At 43.3% G+C, this 13,211-nt stretch overlaps 1 protein-coding gene across 2 annotated transcripts in view; it reads right to left on the bottom strand.

Annotated features, from left to right (window-relative positions):
* Positions 1–695: 695 nt before the first annotated feature.
* Positions 696–13,211, bottom strand: part of COPA (COPI coat complex subunit alpha) — a 35,736-nt gene continuing 23,220 nt past the window's right edge. Inside the window, exons 16-33 of one of the 2 annotated variants that reach the window (XM_017669826.3) lie at positions 12,900–12,985; positions 12,655–12,820; positions 9,624–9,786; positions 9,378–9,524; positions 8,297–8,486; positions 8,080–8,175; positions 6,602–6,690; positions 6,224–6,347; positions 5,258–5,347; positions 4,969–5,078; positions 4,491–4,568; positions 4,265–4,333; positions 3,577–3,713; positions 3,123–3,309; positions 2,925–3,035; positions 2,451–2,612; positions 1,605–1,799; positions 696–1,337 (exon numbers count right to left, since the gene is read on the bottom strand). In XM_017669826.3, the coding sequence (XP_017525315.2) occupies positions 1,278–1,337; positions 1,605–1,799; positions 2,451–2,612; positions 2,925–3,035; positions 3,123–3,309; positions 3,577–3,713; positions 4,265–4,333; positions 4,491–4,568; positions 4,969–5,078; positions 5,258–5,347; positions 6,224–6,347; positions 6,602–6,690; positions 8,080–8,175; positions 8,297–8,486; positions 9,378–9,524; positions 9,624–9,786; positions 12,655–12,820; positions 12,900–12,985 (2,260 nt within the window). In that variant the 3' untranslated portion in view covers positions 696–1,277. The remainder of the gene's footprint in view (positions 1,338–1,604; positions 1,800–2,450; positions 2,613–2,924; positions 3,036–3,122; positions 3,310–3,576; positions 3,714–4,264; positions 4,334–4,490; positions 4,569–4,968; positions 5,079–5,257; positions 5,348–6,223; positions 6,348–6,601; positions 6,691–8,079; positions 8,176–8,296; positions 8,487–9,377; positions 9,525–9,623; positions 9,787–12,654; positions 12,821–12,899; positions 12,986–13,211) is intronic. The other variant, XM_017669833.3, reaches the window with a different exon arrangement.

The following is a 13,211-nucleotide window of genomic DNA, read 5'->3' as shown; positions in this document are numbered from 1 at the left end:
CAAGATGCAAACTTATTAAATAGTATGTATGCTACCATTTTTAGATAACACAGGGACAGGGAAGAACATACTCTGATCTGTTCTATGATATAAAAATACATTAAAAAATCTCTGGAGGATACAAGGAAGCTAACCATGGTTACTTGCTTTGGCGAAGATGATAGGAACTGGGTGGCTGAGGAAAATGAAGGGAGGAAGATATCACAAAAATAGATTTTCACAGTTACTGATTTTTGAACTATAGGAATGTACTGTTAATTGAAAATGTGAATTTAAGATGAAGTACACATTTAATCAAAGGCATTGTACATCACTCTAATTAGTCTTAGCTCATGATAAGCAAAATAATTGTGCTGTCAATGTAATCATCGTAATAAATATAATGTATTACTAATTTATCTTACATATGTATATTATCCATAAAACATCTACCAAAGTGAGAGGTTCATGACAGGTGCTCAAAAAATACTGGCTATAATTAGCAAAAGATGGAAGGTTGCAGTCAACAATGAAAGAGGAGAGCTACTTGCTTTCTATGATTCTCATAGCAGTTTAATATATCATATGAAAAATATGTGCTTTTATTACTTTTGTAATTTAAAATAATTACCAAAGGAAAGATCATCTGCTTTGGTGGGGCAGCTGCACGGAGTAAGCAGGCACATCAGTGCGTACAGGAAACAAGAAGCGGGCCGTGAAACTCAGAGCTTACTTTATTTAGTGTGAGAAACGAAACACAAGAACAATGCTTGTAAAGAACAAATCAACAAAAAATGATATGCATTTTTGGAAAACCAAATTGTTTCTTCTCAGACTTTAGGTTTCTGGGTACCTGCCTGGGAGTTTAAATGCCCAAGGAAAACTGGGAATGGCTAAGAGTTTGCAGTGACTGAGTAAAAGATGCTGTCTTATTTATTACATCCCACTCTTCTCCAGCAAAAGGGATACAAAGGTGGTGGGGAGAAAAAGGGTAAATATTGAAGGAATTTACTGAACAACTGTCATCACTGCATTTTCATTTGTTCCTTGAAAGATCTAAGCTGGGAAGGCAAGATCAACTGTGACCACAACTGTCATCACCTTGAGAAGATGAGAAGTCCTCAGAGACCAAAAAAAAGTCAAATTTAGACATTTTATTTGCCATAGAAAAGGACAATAGGTTTTCGGGCAGGAGAGCTAACTATCAATAATTTGAGGGATGGTTAAGGATGAGGGAGTTAGGTTATAGACTGATTCTCTAGGGGAAATGTTGATTGGCCCTCCATACACAGACGGCCTTAGCGAAACTGCAGAGGACTGATCCTTAAGCCAATCACATCTTTGCCAATCTCTGTCACCTGTGGAAGAGGAAATGGAGGAAAAGGTTTAGGGACTGTGAGATGAGCAGCTTAGAAAGCTTGCTCCCTCCACTCTGCCAGGAGATGGTAGTGCCTCACTGCCATGTTACTGACTGGTAAAAAGATGTAGGGAGAAGCTTTAGCTTTCTCCAGTATGACTGCCTCAGGAGCTAGGGGCAAATACAGGAGAAAAAAAGGGACCAGCATGCTACTTTTCCTTCCCCTTCCCTCAGTATCTTAGATGAATTTCTCAAGGTCGGTACTTACTGTAGTGACCTTGCAGATTTGACCCTTGAACTCTGGGGAATAGCAGGCCCCACTAAGTGGACACTTCTCCACTGGTTTTCCTCGGTAGATGGGCCGGTATGATGCAGCACAGATGTCAAAAGGGTTGTGCATGTCGTAATTGAGCTGGTAGGCGTCTGTGGGGTTCTTCTCACAGGCAGACAAGATCTTGCGGGTCTAAGGGAGGGACGGAATACTTTAAGAGGACTGAAAGCTGCACACAACTCAGATGGCGGCATCACTGTGGTCTGGGTGGTCCTTTGGCGTACGATGCGACTGCACTGAATGAGGATGGAATACATCCTCTGTACGGGATGCCTGCGCACGAGGAACAAACCCTGCTCCTGTTGTGTCAGCCTCTGCCTTGCTCACTGCCCAAGTGGCCCCACAGATCTAGACCCATACTCCTCACCAAGTCTGGGAACTATCAGGGTCAGGCCCGAAAGGGTTAAAACTGGCTTCCACTGCCCAAGGAGAATGCTTGTAGAGCACACAAGTAACGGACAACATACATGGAGGCTAGTGGAGGTGGTCATGGGACATCTGGCGCTTAATGACAGGAATGGCTTATTTTTAGGAACAGTGAAGTTAAATTTTAGGTTGCAGGTCACTCTCACACTGGTGCCATGTCTAAGTTATTAGTTCAATTTCCAGGAACAAAAGGAGGCACCCATGCCAGTACATACACAGAGGATGGCATTCTGTTGGGTCTTCTTGTTAAATGTTACTCAGTGCTTTGTTTCAGAGAGGAAGACCTTGGTCTTCTATTCCCTCCACGTAAGAGCAGACCTGGGTCCCTTAGGCTCCCCGAAGGAGCTCCCCATCTACCTGTTGGGCCACCTCTGGCTTGGGCCCAAGTTCCAACAGGCGCCGAGCAAAGGTGGCAGCTGTCTTAAAGTTCTTGAGTTTGAAGAAGAGGTTGAGGGCTGTGCGCAGCACCAGGATCATGTGCACAGGCTGCAGGTTTGAGTGGGTGAAATAGGCTGCCATCTGGTGGAGAGAAAGAGGAACACATGCCAGGCAGAAGAGCAGGACACGTCATTTGTAAGTGGCTACTTACGCATTAAAAACCAACCCACCAAACACAACACTGGCTATAAAGCAGAGAAGTCTTCTGCCTTCTAGGCATGGAGGACTGCTGAGATGAGGAGGAGGATACAGAAATACATCCTCTCCTCATAGAAAGGGACTCAAATTTTCAACTCCCCAGACTGAGATCTGGGTTTGGAATTAAAACAATTCAGCCTAATGGAGCGTGGAGGGAGGAGGCCTCCGTACTGCTCAGAGGCCCAGAGAGCTCACCTCACAGATGCGCTTCTGCTGTTCCAGGGTCTCTTTGGGCAGCTTCTTCCTTTCTATCTCCATGCACAAACCTACAATGTACTCACGGCAAATGGTAATGAGCTGCTGGGCCTGAAGAATGGGGCAAAGGAAGGCCATGTCACACGGGCAAGAAGGTGAGGGTGCCCAGACTAGGACAAGTGGCTAGGCTCCTCCTACCTCTGCGATCTCCTGTTTATTGTCCACAACCAGAAGTGGCACGCTGAGTAAAATGGAGCGGAATTTTTCAACAGCCTCCTCAAATTTGCCCACGGTGGTGAGCTGGTAGCACAGTTGCAACCGCTGGATGAGGTCATTAAGCTTCAGCCCCACAGCAGGCACACCGTTCTTCAGCCCTGCATCCTTCCTGGCAAGGGAAATGTAGACAGGATAATCAGGAGCCCATCGGGACCCAATTTTTTTTTTCTGGCAACATGATCACAACCACCCTACTGTGAAAGTACCAGGGACTAGCATGCAGCAGGTAGAAACCAAACCCCACAGAGTGGTGAGCCGAAGACCTTTTCCTCCCAGGAACCTCAGCTCTGGGACAGCTGTGACTGTCCCTGAGGCTGCCAAGTGACCTATGTACCCCAGGCTGGAACAGATAGAAACCAGGAGCAAGGGGCCTTACCAATTGCGATTAGGGTAGCCATACATGGAGGGCAGGCAGGGCAGAGCCTGGTAAGTGGTACGGCCTCGGGCATAGGTCTGTAGGAACAGTTGCTTGTAGGGGCCAAACTGGGTTACCCCTACCTGGTCATGAAGGAGCTGGAATACAGGAGGAAAGGAACATAAGGATTTTAGCCCTGCCACTTAAAAACTAACTGACCTCAGGCAAGTTACTTAACTTCTCTGTACTTGTTTCCTATAATCATACTTAATTACAGAACCTATCTCACTTAGTAATACCTATAAAGCATTTAGGGCAGTGCTTGGCACCCAGTCAACATAGAATAAATGTTAGTGGTTGCTGCAGTTGTGGTTGTTATTGTGTCTGCTATTGTTAACATATGGCTTGGTGTTCAAAACATACACCTCTTTATGAAGGGGTGCTGACTTCCCTGAGCCAGAAAGCGGGCTATAAACGGGGGGAGATGGTGGGAAGGACCCACCAGAAGACAGTACAGAGGCAAATGGAAAGCAGGAAAGAGCAAGGCCTTGGGAGGCGAGTTTCCTTAAGCAAGGTCAAGGGCTTCCATAATAAATACACACCTCTGCCCTAGGGGTAAGATCGTTTCCATTTTGTTAAGAGGAGCCAACCATCTCCCTGGCACCCTAGCAAGGCACACTCAACAAGAGCCAATTACTTTAAGACTTACCCGCATGGCTGTCTCAAAAGAGCCTGCCAGGATGTGATCAACTGGAAGCTGAGAGTTATTGCACCAGATCTAACAAGAAACAGAAAAGCCAACTCATGTGCTATTCCGCCCTTTCTCTTCCCAAACGACCCTATCTGTAGTAGAAAAGTAGCGATATTTTTTATACATTCATCAAGTATAGCCAGCTCAGAAACATTCATCCCCACAGGGCTGTTTCCCTGCTTACCTGAGTTGGGCTGGTTCCCTTGGTGGGGGGCACAAAGAACCCATCCTCAGCCCCACCAGCTGCCCCAGGGGGTACATCCTAGGGGAAAACAGAAAGTGAGTCATTTTGTAAGCTATTCAAGCACTCTGTCCAGATAAACCTAAACATAGCCCTTTCCCATCTTCCCAGCCTCTACTGGTGAGGATGGCGTGGTGGTTGTGGAAGACCCTCAAAATAGGAGCACCTTCACCAGTAACAAAATGATACACCAAAAGCTCAAATTCTGACAAAAAAGCATGCTGCCTTTTCATAAGCTGCCTTTGGTACAACCCTGGTTACCACACTCTTTCTTTCAAATGGGAGATAAGCATCAGAGTAGGAAGGTCCAGACACTCTCTCTTCTGGGGACCCCAGGAACAGGAAGGGGGGTTAGCAATAAGGCCAGAGCTTCCTGAGGGAGAACTGGAGAGAACTTCATAAGGGCAGGAATTCCACGTACCAGCTCAGGAGGGAGCTCCAGATCTTCTTCCACATCCCAGCCACCTCCTTCCTCCTGTCCCTTGCCAAGAGCATCATCCCCCAAACCTTCTGTAGCCTCCACAAACCCATCTGTAAGGAAGAGTCAGGCTCAAAATAGGTTTGTACAGTGACAGACTCTCAGCTGAAGGAAAGCGAAATGCGGGGATCCTTGCTGGTCTCATGTGCTGGAAGGCTGCAGAGCTGCTCCCCAGCCCGGGGCCGACCCAGGGAGCCCATCCGCCCAGAGCATCCTGGAGCAGCACTCTCACCCTCGTCCAGCTGCAGCTCTGCGTCCTCTCCCCAGCCCTCAGTACCAACAGTGTCGATGTCGATGTCAGCAGCCAGTGCTCCTCCCTTCCCTGCAGAGGGAAGGACAGAAAGGAGCCCGTTATAGCCAGGCTGGTCCGAGGTGTGTCCTCCCCTGCAGGGAAGGTGCATCCTTACAGAAGCAGCTGCCAAAGTTCTGTCCACTTACTGTTTTGTTTATTATTTTGTTTTGTGGTATTTATTATGCTAACTTACAGAAGGTTTCATTCCACAGAGAAAGGGAATAGAAGAGAGATGGGAACAACTGGCCTTTTGGCTACCAAACACTGCCTCTTAAACCTTTTGTACTTACCAACCTTTGGCTACCAACTCTTAGAATTTCTTGCTGAGATCTTTGCTAAGTTACCACCACCAGTGTGGACAGGGCTTGAGGACATAGGCCCGGACAGAGACGGAGGAAAGAGCAGGGCTCGGCACAAAATACCCAAGGGTGTGTTTGAGGCTTTTGGGAAAAATGAGCCAGTACACATATGCAAGAAAACAGGAGGAGGCTTAAGGGTAAGAGTGGTAGAGGGTGGCTGCACACCCTTGTCTGCATGTACCCATGTGACAGAAAGTGAGGCAGCGAATTTGTACCTTAAGACTATATGCCATGAATGACAGATACTCAATGGAGAGTGACTACCATTTGTGAAACTGAAAGAAATACACCTAAATGTTAATAATGGTTCTCACAGGCATGCACTAAGAGCTCTCTTTCTTAGCCCCTATTTTCCAAATTTAATGATTTCATAATGCCTTTAGGTTTTAAAAGACTGTACCATAACTCTGACTGGCATCTCAGTGTTCCACAAGGCTTCACACAGAAAGAAGGACAGAGGAAAAGGACAGACTAGCTGATGTTACTCTCCAGAACAGGTCTTCACAAACCAGCAAAAATGCTATGGGATTACGTAAGAAGAACTTACCCTTGCTGGCAATGGAGCCTTCAAAGAACCCTTTGGACACAGTCAGTAAGGGCCAGTTGGTATCCAGAGGCATGACAGGTGCAGGCGGCTGGAGCAGCTTGGCATTAGGGTCAATGTCTGGGATCTGAGAGGTGGGAGAGGGTCAAAAGCAAACAGCTCTCACGAATCATGTAGGGAAGGTCAGGGAGCCTCCTTTTATCTCACTTGTTTTTCTGCCTCTCCCAGTAACCAGATGGGAGAGTGACACTGGTGAATTAAAATTGTCCAACTTAAGAGAGGAGACCTAACTCGGTGTGTCTTGCAAACTGAGTGACACTGGTGGATTAAAAAGATATCAGAATTAATGCTGTAATCAGAGACACTCATGTAAAGACTCACTGTCTCCTTTTCTGGGTCAAATGTCTCCTTCAGGCTCTCAGCTTCTTCATCTAAGCCGTGGGTAGCAGCTGTGAGATAGGCCAGTGACTCTGTAAAGAAAATAGACTTTGTGGTATACATACATTTCCAGGTGAATACCACTGCGGTAGGCAGCCTCTAAGATGTCCCCCCTCCCAGTGAACCCTGCTTCCTGGTCTTCAAGTCTTTCCACAGTCCCCTCCCCTCAAGTATGGGCTGGACTCACTTCTAATTAAGAGAACAGGCAGAAGTGAAGGGATGTCACTTCTGAGGTGAGACACAAAGTCTGTGGCTTCCATCTTGGATGCCCTCACCTGTTCTGAGGAAAACGAGCTGTCGTGTTGTGAACTGCCCCATGGAGAAACCTACATGGCAGAAAACTGCCATCTCCCAGCCAAAAGTCAGCAAGGACCTGGTGACTGCCCACAGCAGCAGTGAGGACAAAAGTGCACCCCACCAGCTTGAGCTCTGAGACGTCTGCAGTACCACCCAGCACCCTGACTGCAGCCTCGTGAGCGACACTGAGCCAAAGGCACTCAGGGAAGCCATGCCACAAACTGAGGTAATCAGTGTTTGCTACTTTAAACTATCAAGTTTTATAAATAAATCATGGGGATAAAAGCTACAATATAGGGAATACAGTCAATAATATTGTAATATGTTTGTATAGCGACACCTGGCAGCTACACTTACTATGGTAGGGATTTTGTTCGGTATGTAATGTCAAATCACTACGTTGTACACCTGAAACCAAATGATACTGTATATCAACTATACTTCAATAAAACAAATGAACTAAGCCTTGGGGTGATTTGTTACACAGCAATAGATAACTAATATAGTTGCTTATCCTTAAGATCTACTATCAGTGCTGATGAGAAACCCTGGAATCATCTCTGACTCTTTTCACACCCCATATCAGCCCTTCAGTAAATCATGTTGATTCCACCTTTGAGATATATGATGAATCTGACGACTGCTTCCCCATTCACTGCTAGCACCTTTTTCCAAACCACATCTTTCACCTTTCTTATTCCCTAATGTATCTCAAATGCTGGTATAATGCTTGGTATAGAGTGCATTCTCAAAAAATATCTTTTGAATATAAGGACAAATAAATAAATATGTGAAACCTCCAGACTTGACGTAAAAGAATAAAATTCAGACAGCATCCAACCAACTGCCTTTACTAGGGTGTCTGCCCCAGGATCTTCTGGAAGCTCCTATTTCCTCCATGACTATTAACCATTTTCCTAAGAGGGCTGAGCCAGACTGAATATTCTGGCGGTACCTCCCTTTGGCTTTAAGGAATGTCTTCTGGGCATGGTAGGAGCATGTTGCTGCTTCTGAAATGCACAGTGCAGGGAAATACCTCACTACTGTACATAAATAACTCACCATGAAGAGAAAACACTACCTGAGGCCCCAAGGAAGCCAATGGGTCCTGTATAGATACTCACTCTGCCCACAGTTCTTCAGGATCCGCACCCGCTCAGACACGTCACCCAGGTACAGGGCATTCTGATAATGGCCACTCATGTCCTTTCGGATCTCAGCTGCACCAAGTCAACAAGATACGCCCAGTTAGGTCTCCTCTCTTAAGCTGTCTCTCTCCTCTACTTGCCTTTTGCCTTCCCCCAAGAACCCTCTTCCCATCCTTAGTTTCTGGGGCCTCACCGATCTTCATCATCTTGCGAAGTTTCTCTAGGTTGCCAGTGATAAGGTACAGGAAGGAAAGTTTGTCAAAGTTTTTGGTGCGCTGATAACACATTTCCACAATCTGGTGGTTCCCCTGTAGCAAGGCTACTTCTCCCAGCTTTTCCCAACAGTTCTTGTCATCCAGGGCTTTGGCTGCTTCCAAAGCAATCTAAAGAATCCCCAGAGTCAGAGTTATCAGGTTGGAGGGTACTTATAACTCAAAACAAGGGACTACAGTCAAAGTGTTCACCTCTAAATAAACCTCCCAAGGAACCCTCTACACTGTGAATCATCCCTAGCTTTCAGTCTAATTCTATTGAAAATCCTATCAACAAATAGGATCCCTTTGGATCCATGGACAGAAGAATCACATCACATTATCCTCCTCCTCAGAAATATACTTTTACAACAAAACAGTCTCCTAGCAGCTGCTGATCCCACAGGGCCAATTCTTGCTTAGCTGCCTTATTTTCTACTTGCCAGGTCTGAAGACCTACAGGGGCTTGAGGAAACACAAAGGAAATAACAGAAGTTCAGAACTGGAAAGTCAATTTTCCTGTGTCCTCTCCCCACCTAAAAATAATGCCTTTAGACTTTAGGTCTCAACATTTAATAATTACTCTTATTAGTACTAGTACTGGCCTGCTAGTTTGTGGCATTCCTCACCATGTGCAGTACCTAGATATTTAGGGTGGGGAAGGCAGGAAATAGACGTGAGTTAAGAGGGAAAAGAGGTGCTACTCCTGTCTAAGCAGCCACTCAGTGAGTGAGATGTCAAGGAAATAATGAGATTTTCCAGATTCAGTTATCTTGCCCCTGTTCTGGGTGTTAATGAATGCAGATTAACTAAGAATGAGAACAATGGTAGAAATGCTGCGGAAGCAGCACAGAGACAGGAAAAAAATGGGACGGGCAAACATCAACAAAAAGAAGGCTCTAACAAGTAAAAAATCCCAGATTCCATTACACTGGCCAAAGAAGCAAGCCCAATAATGTCTCCCCAGTGCTGCCCAGCCCTCTCACCCTCTTTACAGTGATCTGGGGCTTCAGACTCACTCACCTCAATGTTTCCACACTCCAGTGCCAGACTAAAGCGAGTTTTCTCATCTTTGACGAAATGCAGTGCCACTTCAGGGTAGCCCTTCTTTTGGAGATAAGCAATGATCGACTGGCCTACTAGTTTGGCATTCCTCACCATGTGCAGCACCTAGATATTTAGGATGGGGTAGGCAGGAAATAAAGGTCACTTGGAGGGAAAGGAGTGCGATGTCTCTCAGTAGTCCCAGAACGCTTTCTCATTTCGTACCTCATCATATTTTCTGTTTATCAGGGCCAGCTTGAACTTGAACTCAGTGGGATCAATAGTGAGCACCCGAGGACGACACTCCCTGTCTAGGCAATATACATTGTTGCCCTTCACCCGTGTGACATAGATGGGTAAATCCAGAGTTCGGATGATCCCATAGTCCCTGGAATAGGAGACACAACTTTCAGCAAGTGAGGGGGAATATCCAGCCTGTAAAGAAATGGAGCAAGCCTAGGACACAGACCTTTATCTTCTCAGTGCCCTTTGATCAAGTGCCATGTGGACAATGATATAGATGGGAAGTGATTAAAAGTGAGAACTCAATCCATATTTACTTATTCTATTCTTTTGTATGAAATAGGAAAAGATGGGGCAGATAGTATGATCCTTCTTCATAAGCTCTTGCTCTGGGAGTTAACAGACATGGGTATAGGAATCAGATGTAAAAGTTAAATTTTAAGTTCTGATATATAATTACTAGGCCAATGAAGACAGTTAACTCCTCCCTTCTAAGTTATAAATGAAAGTAGAAGAGAGGCAGATGTGAACTGTTCTAACATGCAAAGAAATGATAAAAAGCAAAAAATATTTTAAACTGAATGAAAATAAAAAGTTTGCAAAACTTATGGGTACAGCTAACACAGTACTTGATGGATCATTTATAGTGTTAAGTGCATAATACTGTATTAGGAGAAATATTGAACACTAATGAGCTCTAAATGCATTTATTAAGATAAAGACTAAAAATTACTATACCTGTTTCAAGAATTTTATTGTTCTTTTAGAAGTTAAACCAAGTGAAGACTATATAAAACATCCACAGCAAGCTTACATAATGCCAATACACTGAAAGTCTGCCCCTAAGATTGGGAACAGGACAAGAATGTTTGCTACAGCATGTCTGTTAAACATTGTGCTAGAGATCCTGGTCAGTGCAGTAAGACAAGAAAAATTTTATGAAAGTATAAATACTGGAAAAGAAACAAAACTGTCATTATCCACAGATGCTATGATTATTTGTAAGGAAAATCCAAAAGAAAACACAAATAAATTACTAGAGTTAGTAAGAGTTTAGCAAGATCTCTGAAATAAAATCAATGTAAAAACTTACTTATATTTCTAAATAACAATAAAAAAAAGAGAAAATTAAAAATTTAAATGGATGCTTTCCATTTACAAACAGCATTAAAAACTATCAAGTGCCTAAGAAAAAATTTAACCAAAGAAATGAAAGACCTCTATGGAAAAATCATGAAATTTTCTTGAAAGATGTTTTAGTAGGCCTAAATAAATGAAGAGATACTGTATACCATGTTCACAGATCAGGAAATTCAATACTGGAAAGACGAGAATTGTGCTCAAAATGACACACAGATTCAGTTCAATCCTAACTGAAATCACAGTAGGGTTTTTTCTTCATTTTATTTTGCATGGAATTCCACAAGCTGACTCCAAAATTTTTGTTTTTCAAGGTAAAAATTTGAAAATTTGCCTTTTTAAGGCAAAAGTAATTGAAAATAGCTAATAACATTTAAAAAAAGTGGGAAATTTGAGGATCTGCTTTATCAGATGTGAAGACTTGTAAAGCTATAATAGTGTAGTTAGATCAGAGATGGACAACAGAAAACAGATCCTTGTATTTTCATAAACAAGATGGCACTGCAGTACTATATTCCCCATGCTCAATACATGGTTCTGGGACAGCTGAGTGTCCTTTGGAAAAATGTGAAACTGAGTGTGCTACACCTCACACCATACACAAAAATCTACCTCAGCTGTATACATTTAGATAGGAAAAGCAGAACTATAAAGTTTCTACAAGAGAATATAAAAGAATGTCTTTATTATCTTGGAGTCAATAAAGACTTCTTAAATAGGACACGAAACCCAATACCCATAAGATGATTCATAAATGCAATTTCATTAAAATTAAGAACTTTTGTTCATTAAAGGGTATCATAAAGAGAGTCAAAAGACATGCTAAAGAATGGGGGATGTTAGTATTTGCAGCACACAGATCTGACAAAGGATTGATGTTCATATACATAAAGAACTCCTAAAACTAACAAAATTTATTCATTTAAAAAGATGGACAAAAGACTTGAATAGAATCCACAGAAGAGGAAATCCAGATGGATGGCCAAATGGAAGCTGTCCAATCTCATTAGGAATAAGCAAATAGCAAAGCAAAATTACAGTGAGACATCATTAGACGTCTACCAGAGACAAAGTCTGACTAAAGGCAAGTTGTTGCCAGGAGGACAAGCAAGGAAACCGTATACAATGCTGGTGGGTGTGCAAACTGACATGACACCCTGGAAAGCAGTGTCACATTATCTAGTAAATGTGAAGATCTGCATACTCCGCAGCCCAGCAATTCTGCTCTGGGTAGATGCCCTGGAGAAATGTATGTGCATATGCATCAAAACACATGTAACAGAATGTTTAAAAGAGCATAATAGAATATTTTACAATGAAAATAACAAAATTAGAACTACATGGATGATTCTTACAAAATATTGAGCAAAATAAGCAAAGTACAAAATGATATATTTAGTATGACTTCATTAATATGAAGGTCAAAACCAGGCAAATTTAAATCACATTATTTTAAGACACACACTGGATGTAAAATCATAAAGAAAAGCAAAGAAGGAATTATCATAAAAGTGAGAATAATGTTATCTTTGGACAGGGAATGCAGGGTGTTGTGATCAATAAGGTCCATGTGGCAAATGGCTTCTGCGGTGTCAGAACTATTTCTTGCCTCAGGTAGCAGTTACACAGATGTCCACTATATAATTATTTGCTATTCTATATACATGTCATCTATGTAATTCTCTGTATTTGTGTTCTATTTCATAATTTTAAAAGAGTTGAAAAAGAATGTTCTGATGCCCCTAGCACATACATGCCAGACAGGGCGTTTCCACGAAGAAGGTTCAAGGAGGACTTCAGTTCCATCTCGAGACAGGACAGTGATTTCAAGAAGACACTTTCTCCCACTCTGTATATCAGCTAATTAACTTACCCAGTGGTCACGGCATATTTGATGTGGTTGCTTGTGGTATAGATAAATACCCCACTCTCATCCCAGGCCCCACTCTTGACGCGAATGTTCTCATGAATGTTACACAGAGCCTCCAGTTGGCGGTTACAGATCACAATGGCTGTAAGAGGCGAAGGGCATGAGTACTCTGCTGGACAGGGCGAGTGAGGCAGATGGCGGGGCTGGGGGGCAGGGACTAAGTCAGGGTGGATGGATCGAAGGCTTACCATGTTTGGCCAGTAGTGCTACATGAGACATGTCTGCTGACCAGATAACATATTTCACCTTGGAAATCTTCACAGACGCCAGAGTCCTGGGAGAGAGAGAAAGGCAAACATGGTTCCCTTGTCCCAGGGTATAACCTACCTCCTTTCATCTCCAAATTAATGTAAACACCAATTTCTTAAAATAACATTTGTAGCTCCATGACTTAAATATTTCTGGCTCACACTGTACACATACCCCCTTCCTCAACTTTCCGTCTTTCATTGTCATGTATTATTAGGGATTTGTGTATATCTGTTCTCACTCCTGTACTG

The sequence above is a fragment of the Manis javanica genome, chromosome 14 (genome assembly GCF_040802235.1).
Source record: "Manis javanica isolate MJ-LG chromosome 14, MJ_LKY, whole genome shotgun sequence".
Taxonomy (NCBI): domain Eukaryota; kingdom Metazoa; phylum Chordata; class Mammalia; order Pholidota; family Manidae; genus Manis; species Manis javanica.
The sequence above is the reverse complement of the archived record's forward strand: the minus strand, read 5'-3'. Positions and strand labels throughout refer to the sequence as shown.